The sequence below is a fragment of the Oncorhynchus masou genome, chromosome 33 (assembly GCF_036934945.1).
Source record: "Oncorhynchus masou masou isolate Uvic2021 chromosome 33, UVic_Omas_1.1, whole genome shotgun sequence".
NCBI lineage: Eukaryota > Metazoa > Chordata > Actinopteri > Salmoniformes > Salmonidae > Oncorhynchus > Oncorhynchus masou.
This window is the reverse complement of record NC_088244.1, coordinates 13,203,239-13,217,842: the sequence shown is the minus strand read 5'-3', so window position 1 is coordinate 13,217,842 and position 14,604 is coordinate 13,203,239. Positions and strand designations below refer to the sequence as shown.

Genomic DNA, 14,604 nt, shown 5'->3' with positions numbered 1-14,604 from the left:
ACCCACACAAATAAATAACTGTACCCCCGCCCACCCAAACACATGAATAACCGTACCTCTGCCCACCCACACACATAAATAACCGTACCTCCTCCCACCCACAAACGTAAATAACCGTTCCCCCGCCCACCCACACACGTAAATAACCGTACCCCTGCCCACCCACACACATTAATAACCGTACCCATGCCCACCCACACACATAAATAACCGTACCCCTGCCCACCCACACACATTAATAACCGTACCCATGCCCACCCACACACATAAATAACCGTACCCCTGCCCACCCACACACATAAATAACCGTACCCCCGCCCACCCACACACATAAATAACCGTACCCCTGCCCACCCCCACACATTAATAACCGTACCCTGCCCACCCACACACATAAATAACCGTACCCATGCCCACCCACACACACAAATAACCGTACCCCTGCCCACCCACACACATTAATAACCGTACCCATGCCCACCCACACACACAAATAACCGTACCCCTGCCCACCCACACACATAAATAACCGTACCCCTGCCCACCCACACACATAAATAACTGTACCCCTGCCCACCCACACACATAAATAACCGTTCCCCTGCCCACCCACACACATTAATAACCGTACCCATGCCCACCCACACACATTAATAACCGTACCCCTGCCCACCCACACACATAAATAACCGTACCCGGCCCACCCACACACATAAATAACCGTACCCGGCCCACCCACACACATTAATAACCGTACCCCTGCCCACCCACACACATAAATAACTGTACCCCTGCCCACCCACATACATAAATAACCGTACCCCTGCCCACCCACATACATAAATAACCGTACCCCTGCCCACCCACATACATAAATAACCGTACCCCGTCCACCCACACAAATAAATGACCGTACCCCTGCCCACCCACACACGTAAATAACCGTACCCATGCCCACCCACACACATAAATAACCGTACCCCCGCCCACCCACACACATAAATAACCGTACCTCCTCCCACCCACACAAATAAATAACCGTACCCATGCCCACCCACACACGTAAATAACCGTACCCCGTCCACCCACACAAATAAATAACTGTTCCCCTGCCCACCCACACACATAAATTACCGTTCCGCTGCCCATCCACACAAATAAATAACCGTACCCCCGCCCACCCACACACATAAACAATCGTACCCATGCCCACCCAAACACATAAATAACCGTACCCATGCCCACCCACATACATAAATAACCGTACCCCTGCCCACCCACACACATAAATAACCGTTCCCCCGCCCACCCACACACATAAATAACCGTTCCCCTGCCCACCCACACACATAAATAACCGTACCCCTGCCCACCCACACACATAAATAACTGTACCCCTGCCCACCCACACACATAAATAACCGTTCCCCTGCCCACCCACACACATTAATAACCGTACCCATGCCCACCCACACACATTAATAACCGTACCCCGGCCCACCCACACACATAAATAACCGTACCCGGCCCACCCACACACATTAATAACCGTACCCCTGCCCACCCACACACATTAATAACCGTTCCCCTGCCCACCCACACACATTAATAACCGTACCCCTGCCCACCCACACACATAAATAACCGTACCCCTGCCCACCCACACACATAAATAACCGTACCCCTGCCCACCCACACACATAAATAACCGTTCCCCTGCCCACCCACACACATAAACCTTGTCCTACTCACCACTCAATAACGTTCTTATAATGTAATCAGTGATGACCTTGGCACTAACGAGGTGGTGTAGACCATGCAGCTGGTTGCCCTGTGGTCAGACCGGGGAAGGATATAGGGAGGATTAAGGTGAGAAACATCATGCTTGCAATGTGGTCCCTTATATTTTGGCCATGGTCATGATATAGCTTTATCATGTGACTACCTGACCGTGGTTATAATAATGTTTGGCCGTGGTGCAGTCATAGCAACAACACATGGTACTGGTGCTGCCCTAGCAACAACATATGGTAGTGGTGCAGTCATAGCAACAACATATGGTAGTGGTGCATTCATAGCAACAACACATGGTAGTGGTGCAGTCATAGCAACAACACATTGTAGTGGTGCAGTCATAGCAACAACACATTGTAGTGGTGCAGTCATAGCAACAACACATGGTCGTGGTGCAGTCATAGCAACAACACATGGTCGTGGTGCAGTCATAGCAACAACACATGGTAGTGGTGCAGTCATAGCAACAACACATGTTAGTGGTGCAGTCATAGCAACAACACATGGTAGTGGTGCAGTCATAGCAACAACACATGGTAGTGGTGCAGTATTGGTCAGGTCATGTCATGTGAGTTTGGCCACTCAGGGGTAATATTTTAGTTTGGCAAGTCATCACATAGGATATGTTGCAGATTCAGGTGAAGGAAAGAAAATCACTTTAAACTATTGCCATGCCTCCAGAGTATCCCTGTCCTGTCCCAGTTCTACCTAGACTACAGCTATGTCACGGTAACTCTCCATTAAGTGAAATGTCACAGACTGATTCAGAAGGTCTTTGTTGGAAGATGTCAGGTTCACTGCAATTACAGCCTGGCCAGACACTGAGGAGAAGAGCACTCGCTGTCTCCATCTGCTGAAAGAAACTGTTCATGAGAGAGAGAGAGAGAGGGAGAGGGAGAGGGAGAGGGAGAGGGAGAGAAAAGAGCGAGAGTGAAGAGAAGACAGAGAAGAAGGACGACAAGAAGAGAGAGAGAGAGAAAGAGAGAGAAAATAGGATATGCTAATCCCTTTGATGATGGTATTTCCCTTCTGACATGATCCATGGTTAATTCTACTCCTCCTTCAGAGTGAGGGTCTGTGACAGGTCTTGACAGCACTACTAACCCCCTCTATTCCCTCCCCCTTCCCTTCATCTCTCTCCTTTCTCTTTTCTCCATCTCTATCCCTCCATTCTCCACCCCTAGTCTACCACCATCTTCTCCAACTCACTCTCATTCTCACCCTCTCTCATCTTCAATTATTCTATATCCACCTCTCTATGTCACTTTCTTCCCCACATCTCACTCTATCCTTCCCACCTTCCTCTCTATCCATTATCTTGATCACCTGTTCTCTCAGCCATCTCTCACCATTCTCTATCACTATCTTCTCTTATCTCTCCTCTCTATTCTCCTCTTGGTCAATATGTTTCAGAGTACATAAAGTACAGTACACTGAGGTCGAGGGAAAAGTAGGTGGCATGGATTAGCTCCAAATACCTCCTATATGTTTCATTACAGTTCTTCATGGCCCAATGTAAGGCCACGGTGAAGTTGGTCATCAGGTAATCTGATCCTAGATCTGCTGTCAGCAGCTTAACAACTATCACAGGTTTAGATCACTCCAGATCATTATTATCCTACCCAGGGACCTTCTTTATCCACGTAGAGGGAAGATACAGGAGGCGGTGCGCATGTTGACCTTTGGAACAGAGACCATTGAAAGAGAAAACATGCCTGAGGGATGAAATTAAACCTTTCAGAGAAAGTGGAGCTCCCCTTTGGCTCTATCCACCCCTTATAACTATGGCATCTGCCAAGAGGTCTGTAATTTTATAGCACAGGACGTAGTGCACTTGAGCTGGAACCTCAGGGTCACTGTTTAGAGACCCAATATAGTTGCTCTACACTCCAGTAGCAACAAGGAGCTGAACACCACTACAAACTACACTGAGTATATAAAACATTAAGAACACCTTCCAAATATTTAGTTGCCCACAGAACAGCCTCAATTTGTCAGGGCATGGACTCTACAAGATGTCAGCATTGAAGGTCCCCAAGAACACAGAGGCCGCCATTATTCTTAAATGGAAGAAATTAGGAACCACCGGCACTCTTCCTAGAGCTGGCCGGCTGGCCAAACTGAGCAATTGGGGGAGAAGGGCCTTGGTCAGGAAGGTGACCAAGAACACATGGTCATTGACAAAGCTCAAGAGTTCCTCTGTGGAGAACCTTACAGAAGAACAACCATCTCTGCAGCACTCCACCAATCAGGCCTTTATGGTAAAGGTGCCAGACAGAAGCCACTCCTCAGTAAAAAGCAAATGAGTTTGGAGTTTTCCAAAAGGCACCTTAAGGACTCTCAGACCATGAGAAACAAGATTCTCTGGTCTGATGAAACCAAGATTGAACTCTTTGGCCTGAATGGCAAGCGTTGCGTCTGGAGGAAACCAAGCACCATCCCTACGGGGAAACATGGTGGTGGCAGCATCATGCTGTCGGGATATTTTTCAGCGGCAGGAATGGGAGACTAGTCAGAATTGAGGGAAAGATGAACGGAGCAAAGTACAGAGAGATCCTTGATGAAAACCTTCTCCAAAGCACTCAGGACTTCAGACTGGGGTGAAGGTTCACCTTCCAACAGGATATCGATCCGAAGCACACAGCCAAGACAATGCAGAATTGGCTTTGGGACAAGTCTCTGACTGTCCTAGAGTGGCCCAGCCAGAGCCCGGACTTGAACTCGATCGAACATCTCTGGAGAGACCTGAAAATAGCTGTGCAACAATGATCCCCATCCAACCTGACAGAGCTTGAGAGGATCTGCAGAGAAGAATGGGAGAAACTCCTCAAATACAGGTGTGCCAAGCTTGTAGTGTCATATCCAAGAAGTGTTGAGTCTGTAATCGCTGCCAAAGGTGCCTCAACAACATACTGAGTAAGGGTATGAATACTTACAGTACCAGTGAAAAGTTTGGACACCTACTCATTCAAGGGATTTTCTTTATTTTTTACTCTTTTCTACATTGTAGAATAAGACATAAAAAACAATGAAATAACACATATGGAATCATGTAGCAACCAAAAAAGTGTTCAACAAAGGTGGCCAAACTTTGCCTTGATGAGTTTTTTTTTTGTTTAACACTTTTTTGGTTACTACATAATTCCATATGTGTTATTTCATAGTTTTGATGTCTTCACTATTATTCCACAATGTGGAAAAAAAGAAAAGTAAATAAAAGTCTGTGAGTCGGTGTGTCCAAACTTTATGTAGAAAAATGTTTTCATGCGTTTGCAAACATTTTGAATAACCTGTTTTTGCTTTGTCATTATGGGATATTGTGTGTAGATTAATGAAGGAAAAAGAATATTTTAATCAATTTTCGAATAGGGCTGTAACATAACATAACATAACATGTAACATTTGGAAAAAGTCAAGGGGTCTGAATTCTTTCTGAATGCACAGTCCATACAGGTATATTCCAATTAAATTTGACACTAGAATTAACTATTTGTTGGGTCATGCGTCACTGATCACACGTACAGTATATAGGCACACAGGTGACCAGGAAGTTGGAATGCACAGGTATGGAGAGAATACAGTCAGATAGGAAGAGGCGAAGCAAGATGGTTTACGGTGCCCAAAATCTGTCCGCAAAAATAAGACCACAAAGTGAGGAATTTTTGTATGGAGGTCAATGTCGAATTCGGTAAACAAAAAAATTGAATTCTTAATTGGTCCGTGAGGCTTATTAAATCAAATTGAATTGTCATAATGGCTAGGTTGTCACGAATGCACTAATATAAGTGGACACACAAGGCGTTTTTGCAACTTTGAAAAAAAAAGTTATATCGGAGTTGCTGTGCGCACACGTATCAGCCCTCTCATTGGCTAGAATGGTCCCACGTGATATCGCCTCCACCCGCCTGCCTTCCATGTTTGAGGACATGTATTTCCATTGTTAGAGCGGTCACTTGACTATCTTGTCAATATAATAGATCATCTTTGATACAGTTCTCAATGTGCTCAAGATTTACACCTTGGAATTATGATAGGCGCCTATGGTGACTACATTTGCCTGCATTGCATTCTTTATGTTTTATCTTTGCTGCTAATAAATGAGCAAAAAAAGGCCCAACCGACATTTGCAATCCCACCTATGCTAGAGTTCTATCAGGAACTTTTGACTAGGTTAGCAACTACATACTGACCTGTACCCCAGAGTAAAGGCACTCTAAAAAAATACTCAGTTGAGATTTACCAGAAAAACAAGAAATTCACCCTTAGTTAAAAAACAACTGCTAGTGATTTATTTTATTTATTTATTTTATATCCAGGAAGGAGGTAAATCGCTGTCTGAAATGCACTTTTGTGTGTGACTGCGTTACCTGGGGGAGATGGGAATTGCTGCTCTGACTTGGTTGACTTGACAATCCATTCTCCACGCCGCACGCCCTCTCTGCCGCGAGATAAGAACAGAGAGAGAGATAGAAATACTTTTTGTTGCTTTGTTTTAATAACTCCAAGGTCTTAACACCGGGACGCTGTACAGACGTCAATTCAAAGTATTTTCCACGTTGGTTCAAGGTAATTTCATTGAAATTACGTGGAAATAACATTGATTCAAAACGTGTGTTTGATGGCTAGAGGTGTGTTTTATACTGACTAGAAATATAACACAACATGTAAAGTGTTGGTCCCATCTTTCATGAGCTGAAATAAAAGATCCCAGAAATGTTCCTTATGCGCAAAAAGCTTATTTCTCTCAAATGTTGTGCGCATATGTGTTTACATCCCTGTTAGTGAGCATTTCTGGTATGGGCAGGCATAAGCAACGGACAATGAACACAAATGCATCTGAATGCACAGAGCTACCGTGACGAGATCCTGAGGCCCATTGTTGTGCCATTCATCCGCCGCCATCACCTCATGTTTCAGCATGATAATGCACGACTACATGTCGCAAGGATCCGTACACAATTTCCGGAGGCTGAAAATGTACCAGTTTTTCCAAGGCGAGTATACCCACCAGACATGTCACCCATTGAGCAGGTTTGGAATGCTCTGGATCAACATGTACGACAGTGTTCCATTTTTAGCCAATATCCAGCAATTTCACTTAGCCATTGAAGAGGAGTGGGGCAACATTCTACAGGCCACTATCAACAGCCTGATCAGCTCTAAACGAAGGAGATGTGTCGCGTTGCATGAGGCAAATTACGGTCACACCAGATACTGACTGGTTTTCTGATCCACGCCCCTACCTTTTTTAAAGGTATCTATGGCCAACAAATGCATTTCTGTATTCCCAGTCATCTGAAATCCATAGATTAGGGTCTAATTAATTTGATTTCAATTGATTTGGTTTCCTTATTTGAGTCAGTCAAATCTTTGGAATTGTTGCATGTTGCGTTTATATTTGTGTTCAGTGTGTTAAGTAGCCTGTTGGCACTTGGCGTATTAATTGAACTGAAAATTGACATAGCATATGCTACCATGTGCATTGGTAGTGTGCAAGTCCAATAACAATGTTTTAGGGATGCTAAATCAGATCAGGCCTATGCATGTAATATTCATTAGGACACAAGATTTCTAATTATTCTATGATTGGAGCATTTGTATCAATAATTATAGGCCTACATTGAATTTGGAGCCTAACGTTAGGGTCAGTAAAGATGTAGTTGTTATGAGGTCTGGAAAAATGGCTCAGAGATGCCTAGGGATGCTTTTCCACCCAAGATATATTTACGGTGTTCGTTACCTCTGATCCTATTCCCTATGCATTGCTTTTCTGAGGAATTCCAACACAAGCAGAACATTAATAATTGCTCCACGCATCCGCTCTGTCCTTATTGATTTTCTCCAGCTGTGTATTTCCTCCTCTGTACACACCCAGCATGCCCACATTAGCCGGAGCAGTGTCTGCCCGCCTCATGGGCCTATACAGTACCCTCTAGAGAAGTTATCTGTCCAATGACCAGAGCTACTGTAACAGGCTGGTCTCATAGACTAGACGTGACATAGTAAACGTAAATCCGGGTCACTGAAATTATACTGAACAAAAAATATAAAGCAACATGTTCCCATGTTTCATGAGATGAAATAAAAGATCCCAGAAATATTTGAAATGCACAAAAAACATATTTCTCACATCCGGATTTCTCACCTGCTTGATCGTCTGAGACCAGTCACCTGGACAGCTGATGAAACTGTGGGTTTCACAGTCAGAAACTATCTCAGGGATGCTCATCTGCGTGCTCGGCATCTTCACTGTAGTTTGGCATTGTAACTGACCTCAGTGGGAAAATGCTTACCTTCAATGGCCACTTTTCAGATCCATGCCCCTACCGTTTATTAAGGTATCTGTGACCAACAGACGTTCAAATTGACTGATTTCCTTACTGTAACTCAGTAAAATCTTTGAAATTGTTGCATGTTGCATTTATATTTTTGTTCATTGTAGTATGATATGATGAGATTGATATGGTTACATGAGATAGAACGTCACTTAAGGCAAAAATGAAAATAGGGTGGTTGGTCGAGGTGTATGGGTAGGTGTATATGGCGAACATTTAGCAACCCAAAGGTTGCGTGTTCAAATTTCATCGTGGACATCTTCAGTATTTTAGCTAATTAGCAACTTTGCAACTACTTACAAATGTTTTGCTGCTATGCAACTAATTAGCATGTTAGTTACATATCATACTTTTGGCAAATTCGTAACATATTGTATGTTATTATAATTTGTAACATTTCATACGAATTGTCATTTGTAACATTTCATATGAATTGTAATTTGTGACATATCATACGAATTGTCATTTGTAACATTTCATACAAATTGTCATTTGTAACATTTCATACAAATTGTCATTTGTAACATATCATGTGCAATGGATGATGAACATCCACAAATTAACACATATGAAACATAACATATCAGACTAAATTGATTGTATTGGATTTACATACAGAATAATACAAAATGCTCTGAGACCACATTGACTGTAACTGTGCATTAGGCTACATGGCAAGAGGCTGGTGATGAGAGGACACTCAGAGTATAGACTCTATATGTTTACTGCATAATCAACAGAGCTCAAATAGGCCTCGGAGAAAGTCCACTGGATCTCTATGGATCTCAACATTTTCTCTCAGCCTCATGGCATAATGTGTAGAATAGCATGAGATTAGCTATGAAACGGCAAAATCTTCTCTCTGCCCGATGGCAGTAAGTGTAGAATTTCAGGAAGTTAGCTTTAAAAAGGCTTTCTCAGATATTGCAGGGCACCGTGAAACTGCAGTACGCCACTGAGGGAGCCCAGTCCTTCAGGTTTGAGATGTGATGGCTGCCAGGCAACAAATTCAGCCTCTGGATTTGAGAACCATGTGGGGATGTTTCCTCTGGCTGTGTGTGAAACTTGATCTGTCAGCGGATTCGGTTCGCACGCGCTGTGCCCTCTCCCTTTCACTCGTGTCCGGCATGAGAGAGACTACAGTAGCCTGTATTTGACAAAAATCTGCGCTTCCAAATTGACATATTTCCAGCAACGTGCATTTAATTGTCCAGTTTCTAGACCGGAAAGAACCTGACAGACTCTCTCTTGTCAGGAAAGCTGTGTGTCTATCCATGCCCCTCTGCCATCTCTCTCTCTCTCTTTCTCTCTCTCTCGCTCTCTTGCTTTCTCTCTCTTTCTCTCTCTCTCCCTCCTGGCTTTCTTCAGCACTTTTGTACTAGTTCCTGCCTCAGTGAACCTGGCCCACAGAGCTGACTTGATCTGACATGAAAGCTGAAGAGGAGCTATTATAGCCCTGTATAATCGAGAACACTCAGAGAGAGAGAGAGAGAGAGAGAGAGAGGGGGGGGGGCGAGAGAGAGTGAGAGGAGAGAGAGGTCAGAGAGAGAAGTGCACTACATGACAACAAGTATGTGGACACCTGCTAATCTAACATCTCATTCCAAAATCATGAGCATTTATATGGAGTTGGTCCCCGCATTGCTGCTATAACAACCTCCACTCTTCTGGGAAGGCTTTCCACTAGATGTTGGAACATTGCTGCGGGGACTTGCTGCCATCCAGCCACAAGAGCATTAGTGAGGTCGGGCACTGATCTTGGGAAATTAGGCCTGGTTCACAGTCGGCATTTCAATTCATCCCTAAGGTGTTCGATGGGGTTGAGGTCATGGCTCTGTGCAGACCAGTTAAGTTCTTCCACACCAATCTCGACAAACCATTTCTGTATGGACCTCGCTTTGTGCATGGGGGCATTGTCATCGTGAAATAGGAAATGGCTTTCCCCAAACTGTTGCCACAAAGTTGGAAGCACAGGATCGTCTAGAATGTCACTCTATGCTGTCACTCTATGATTTCCCTTCACTGCCTTGTCCGAACCATGAAAAACAGCCTCAGACCATTCGTTCCCCCTCCACCAAATTGTACAGTTGGCACAATGCATTCGGGCAGGTACTTTAGCGTTCTCCTGGCATCAGCCAAACCCAGATTCGTCCAACAGACTGCCAGATGGTGATGCGTGATTCATCACTCCAGAGAACACATTTCCACTGCTCTAGAGTCCAATGGTGTATTGTAATGTTTTTAAAATTGTATAACTGCCTTAATTTTTTGCAGAACCCCAGAAAGAGTAGCTGCTGCCTTGGAAGCAGCAAATGGGATCCATAATAAACCCCAGAAAGAGTAGCTGCTGCCTTGGCAGGAACTAATGGGGATCCATAATAAACCCCAGAAAGAGTAGCTGCTGCCTTGGCAGGAACTAATGGGGATCCATAATAAACCCCAGGAAGAGTAGCTGCTGCCTTGGCAGGAACTAATGGAGATCCATAATAAACCCCAGAAAGAGTAGCTGCTGCCTTGGAAGCAGCAAATGGGGATCCATAATAAACCCCAGAAAGAGTAGCTGTTGCCTTGGCAGGAACTAATGGGGAATGGGGATCCATAATAAACCCCAGGAAGAGTAGCTGCTGCCTTTACAGGAACTAATGGGGATCCATAATAAACCCCAGAAAGAGTAGCTGCTGCCTTGGCAGGAACTAATGGGGATCCATAATAGACCCCAGAAAGAGTAGCTGCTGCCTTGGCAGGAACTAATGGGGATCCATAATAAACCCCAGGAAGAGTAGCTGCTGCCTTGGCAGGAACTAATGGGGATCCATAATACACCCCAGAAAGAGTAGCTGCTGCCTTTACAGGAACTAATGGGGAGCCATAATAAACCCCAGGAAGAGTAGCTGCTGCCTTGGCAGGAACTAATGGGGATCCATAATAAACCCCAGGAAGAGTAGCTGCTGCCTTGGCAGGGACTAATGGGGATCCATAATAAACCCCAGAAAGAGTAGCTGCTGCCTTGGCAGGAACTAATGGGGATCCATAATAAACCCCAGGAAGATTAGGTGCTGCCTTGGCAGGAACTAATGGGGATCCATAATAAACCCCAGAAAGAGTAGCTGCTGCCTTGGCAGGAACTAATGGGGATCCATAATAAACCCCAGGAAGAGTAGCTGCTGCCTTGGCAGGAACTAATGGGGATCCATAATACACCCCAGAAAGAGTAGCTGCTGCCTTTACAGGAACTAATGGGGAGCCATAATAAACCCCAGAAAGAGTAGCTGCTGCCTTTACAGGAACTAATGGGGATCCATAATAAACCCCAGGAAGAGTCGCTGCTGCCTTTACAGGAACAAATGGGGATCCATAATAAACCCCAGGAAGAGTAGCTGCTGCCTTTGCAGGAACAAATGGGGATCCATAATAAACCCCAGGAAGAGTAGCTGCTGCCTTTACAGGAACAAATGGGGATCCATAATAAATACAAATACAAATGGCAGTGAGTTTTACACCACTCTACCCAACGCTTGCTATTGTGTACGGTGATCTTATGGCTCGGCCATGGAAACCCATTTCATGATGTTCCCGGCAGTTCTTGTGTTGCCGACAGCTCCAGAGGCAACACTTGGTAGTGAGTGTTGCAACCGAGGACAGACGATTTTTACACGCAAAGCACTTCAGCACTCGGTGGTCCCGTTCTGTGAGCTTGTGTGGCTTACCATTTTGTGGCTGAGCCGTTGTTGCTCCTATAAGTTTCCACTTCACAATAACAGCAGTTACAGTTGAATGTGCAGCTATAGCAGGTTAGACATTTGACAAAATAACTTGTTGGAAAGGTGGCATCCTATGACAGTGCCAGGTTGAAAGTCACTGAGCTCTTCAGTCTGGCCATTCTGCTGCCAATGTTTGTCTATGGAGATTGAATGGCTGTGTGCTCGATGTTATATACCTGTCAGCAACGGGTGTGGCTGAAATAGCGGAATCCACTCATTTGAAGGGGTGTCCACATGCTTTTGTATATATAGTATATGTTGTCATTCGGGAACCACAGCAATAACAACATTCCCCTCAGTATCATCGAAGAAACAGCATCCTCCTCAGTATCCTCGAAGAGAAGAGCCTCGGCACATCATTCAATAGGCGTGCTCCTCCCGCATCATTTTATGGTCCCCTTCAGTCTCTTCCCTCTCCGTAATCTTTTATTATTTCTCTCTACTCCTCACTCCACTCTCTGGCTGCGGAAGGGCAGCTCGCGGTTGCAGTAGGTCACCGAGGCGGTTTAACAGACTTTGCTTACAGCGGGAGTCGACTCGCGCAGCAGAGCCGTTACTGCCTGTTCAGTCGGCAGGAGAGAAATCGCTGCGCTCAGGACATCACACAGCAGCAAACCCAGAAAAGACCGACTCCGACAAAAACACTGTCGCGCCGTGTCCGCGTTGTCACATCGGAGAGAATGGACACACTGAATTAAAACATTTACCATGATTTATTAAAACATTGATTGGACCAGTAATTTGGGTTAAAGATTTTTGCTACTTGGCTCTCCGGGAGACGCAGCGCACAGAAACGCACACAGAGACGTAGCTGAAAGCCCCAACTCCTAGTGGGCACTGAGGGAGGAGTGTGAAGATGCCGGGGGATCTGAACTCGATGTGTTCTCGTGTGTGGAGTGTGTGTCTGCTCCTAGTGTGGATATGTCTTGGCACGAGGGTTGTCGGTGTGGTCGGGTCGCACCAAGGCAGCATCCCTCTCTCCGTGTGAGTATCCTACTGAAATCAATGTCAAACTGTCACAAAGCTGTCAATAACGGTCACTTTCACAATACAAATAGCAGCCTATAAAATACTTTTTTATTTTTAGTTGATCAAATTGTATTGTTATTATGTGTAATAATGGGTGAATATATTTCATAGCTGTGTATTTCCAACCTCAACAAAGTTTATTTGGTAGGCTTACGGTGGGCTACTGACTGAGGCACTTCGCGGGGGTCGGTCTGGTCGAGATAGGGATTCAGATGATATGCGACTCCAGTGGAAGTCGCACTCTGCACTCGAAATATATATATTAGTATTTTTAGTTTACAGTATGTCAATATGTAATAAATTCAATTGTATTTTACAGTGACAAGCTATTAATTAATTTAAACGTTTTTTAGAACCTAAAAAGACCGTTTTTGTTGGTGATACCACCTGTTTTTTTAAATTCTTACAAAAACTAGACTACATACCTTATGCTTGATGCTGTCAAGTGTGCAATAAGCCTATCTAACCAACGCCATGAAATTGTCATGTAAGACCAGATCATTCTGTTCTCCTCAGATGTGTTCTCCTCTGTCTACATTTAGTAGAAGCTTTTATCCAGAGCAACTTAAAGGAGCAATTAGGGTTAGGTGCCTTGCTCAAGGGTACATTGACAGATTTGTCACCTAGTTGACTCAGGGATTTGACCATTCGGTTACTGGCCCAACGCTCTTACCCACCAGACTACCCGCTGCCCCTCTGTGAATTAGATCATATTGGAATGATAACAAACATTCTGTGGTTTTATTATTTCTAGTACGTTCAGACAAGTCAGTATTGATCAATCAACATTTATCTTGTTGTGTTGAGCATTTCACAAATACATTTGTCACAAAGTGTATGTTTATAAAGAAACTGCAGTGCCTCTGCACAAAGAGACCTAGCCTGTAAACACCAAAGACCATGAAGAGCAAGCTGATTCACAGTAGCTTAAATACACTGTAGCTGTGTGTGTGTGTGTGTGTGCGCGTGTGCGCGCGCGTGTGTGTGCATCCATACCTGACCAGTGTGCTCTCCTGTCTGTGTTCTCCGTACAGGGTGAAGTTGTGGGCCTCAGCGTTCGGAGGAGAGATCAAGTCCATCTCAGCCAAGTACTCTGGTTCCCAGCTACTGCAGAAGGTAGGCTCTGCTCTGCTCTGGATAATCTATCACGTCACAAACCTGTAATGTAGTCCACACAAAATTAAAAATATAATGTACACAAAAGAGGTCAGATATCATGAAATACAAAGGTATTTCTAAAAGCTGTACATTTAACAGAATATGGTAAAATATGTTTTACTGGGTAGTTCTGGGTCCACAGCCATGTTCTATAGACTGTCCATTTTTTTCACATTTGATGACTATTCACTAGTTGTTGACGACAAAATACAATTTTATCTGAAAATAACAATTTTATAACACCCCTGGCGCAGAAAATAATGTTGAAAAAAACACTGCTTTGCAGTAATTCTGGAGATATTTTGTAAATGTTCCATACATTTTCACTTTCAACCTCTTGCTAGCTCACACCTTGCACACACCGATTATTTTGCTGATGATTTAATACGATAGATTAGAATATTGTCTATTAATTGACTGATTTATCTTGTTTTCAATCCATATTGTCGGATACAGATGTGAAGACCTATGTGAAGACCTATGTGAAGGCCGACATAAAAGCTGATATATTGTACATGGTACATATT

The 14,604-nt window shown here is 44.2% G+C and overlaps 1 protein-coding gene across 1 annotated transcript in view; it reads left to right on the top strand.

Annotated features, from left to right (window-relative positions):
- Window positions 1–12,746: 12,746 nt before the first annotated feature.
- The window catches only part of cacna2d3a (calcium channel, voltage-dependent, alpha 2/delta subunit 3a), a 348,945-nt gene continuing 347,087 nt past the window's right edge, over window positions 12,747–14,604 (top strand). The window contains exons 1-2 of the mRNA XM_064956460.1: window positions 12,747–12,874; window positions 13,954–14,035. Coding sequence (XP_064812532.1) covers window positions 12,747–12,874; window positions 13,954–14,035 — 210 coding nt within the window. The remainder of the gene's footprint in view (window positions 12,875–13,953; window positions 14,036–14,604) is intronic.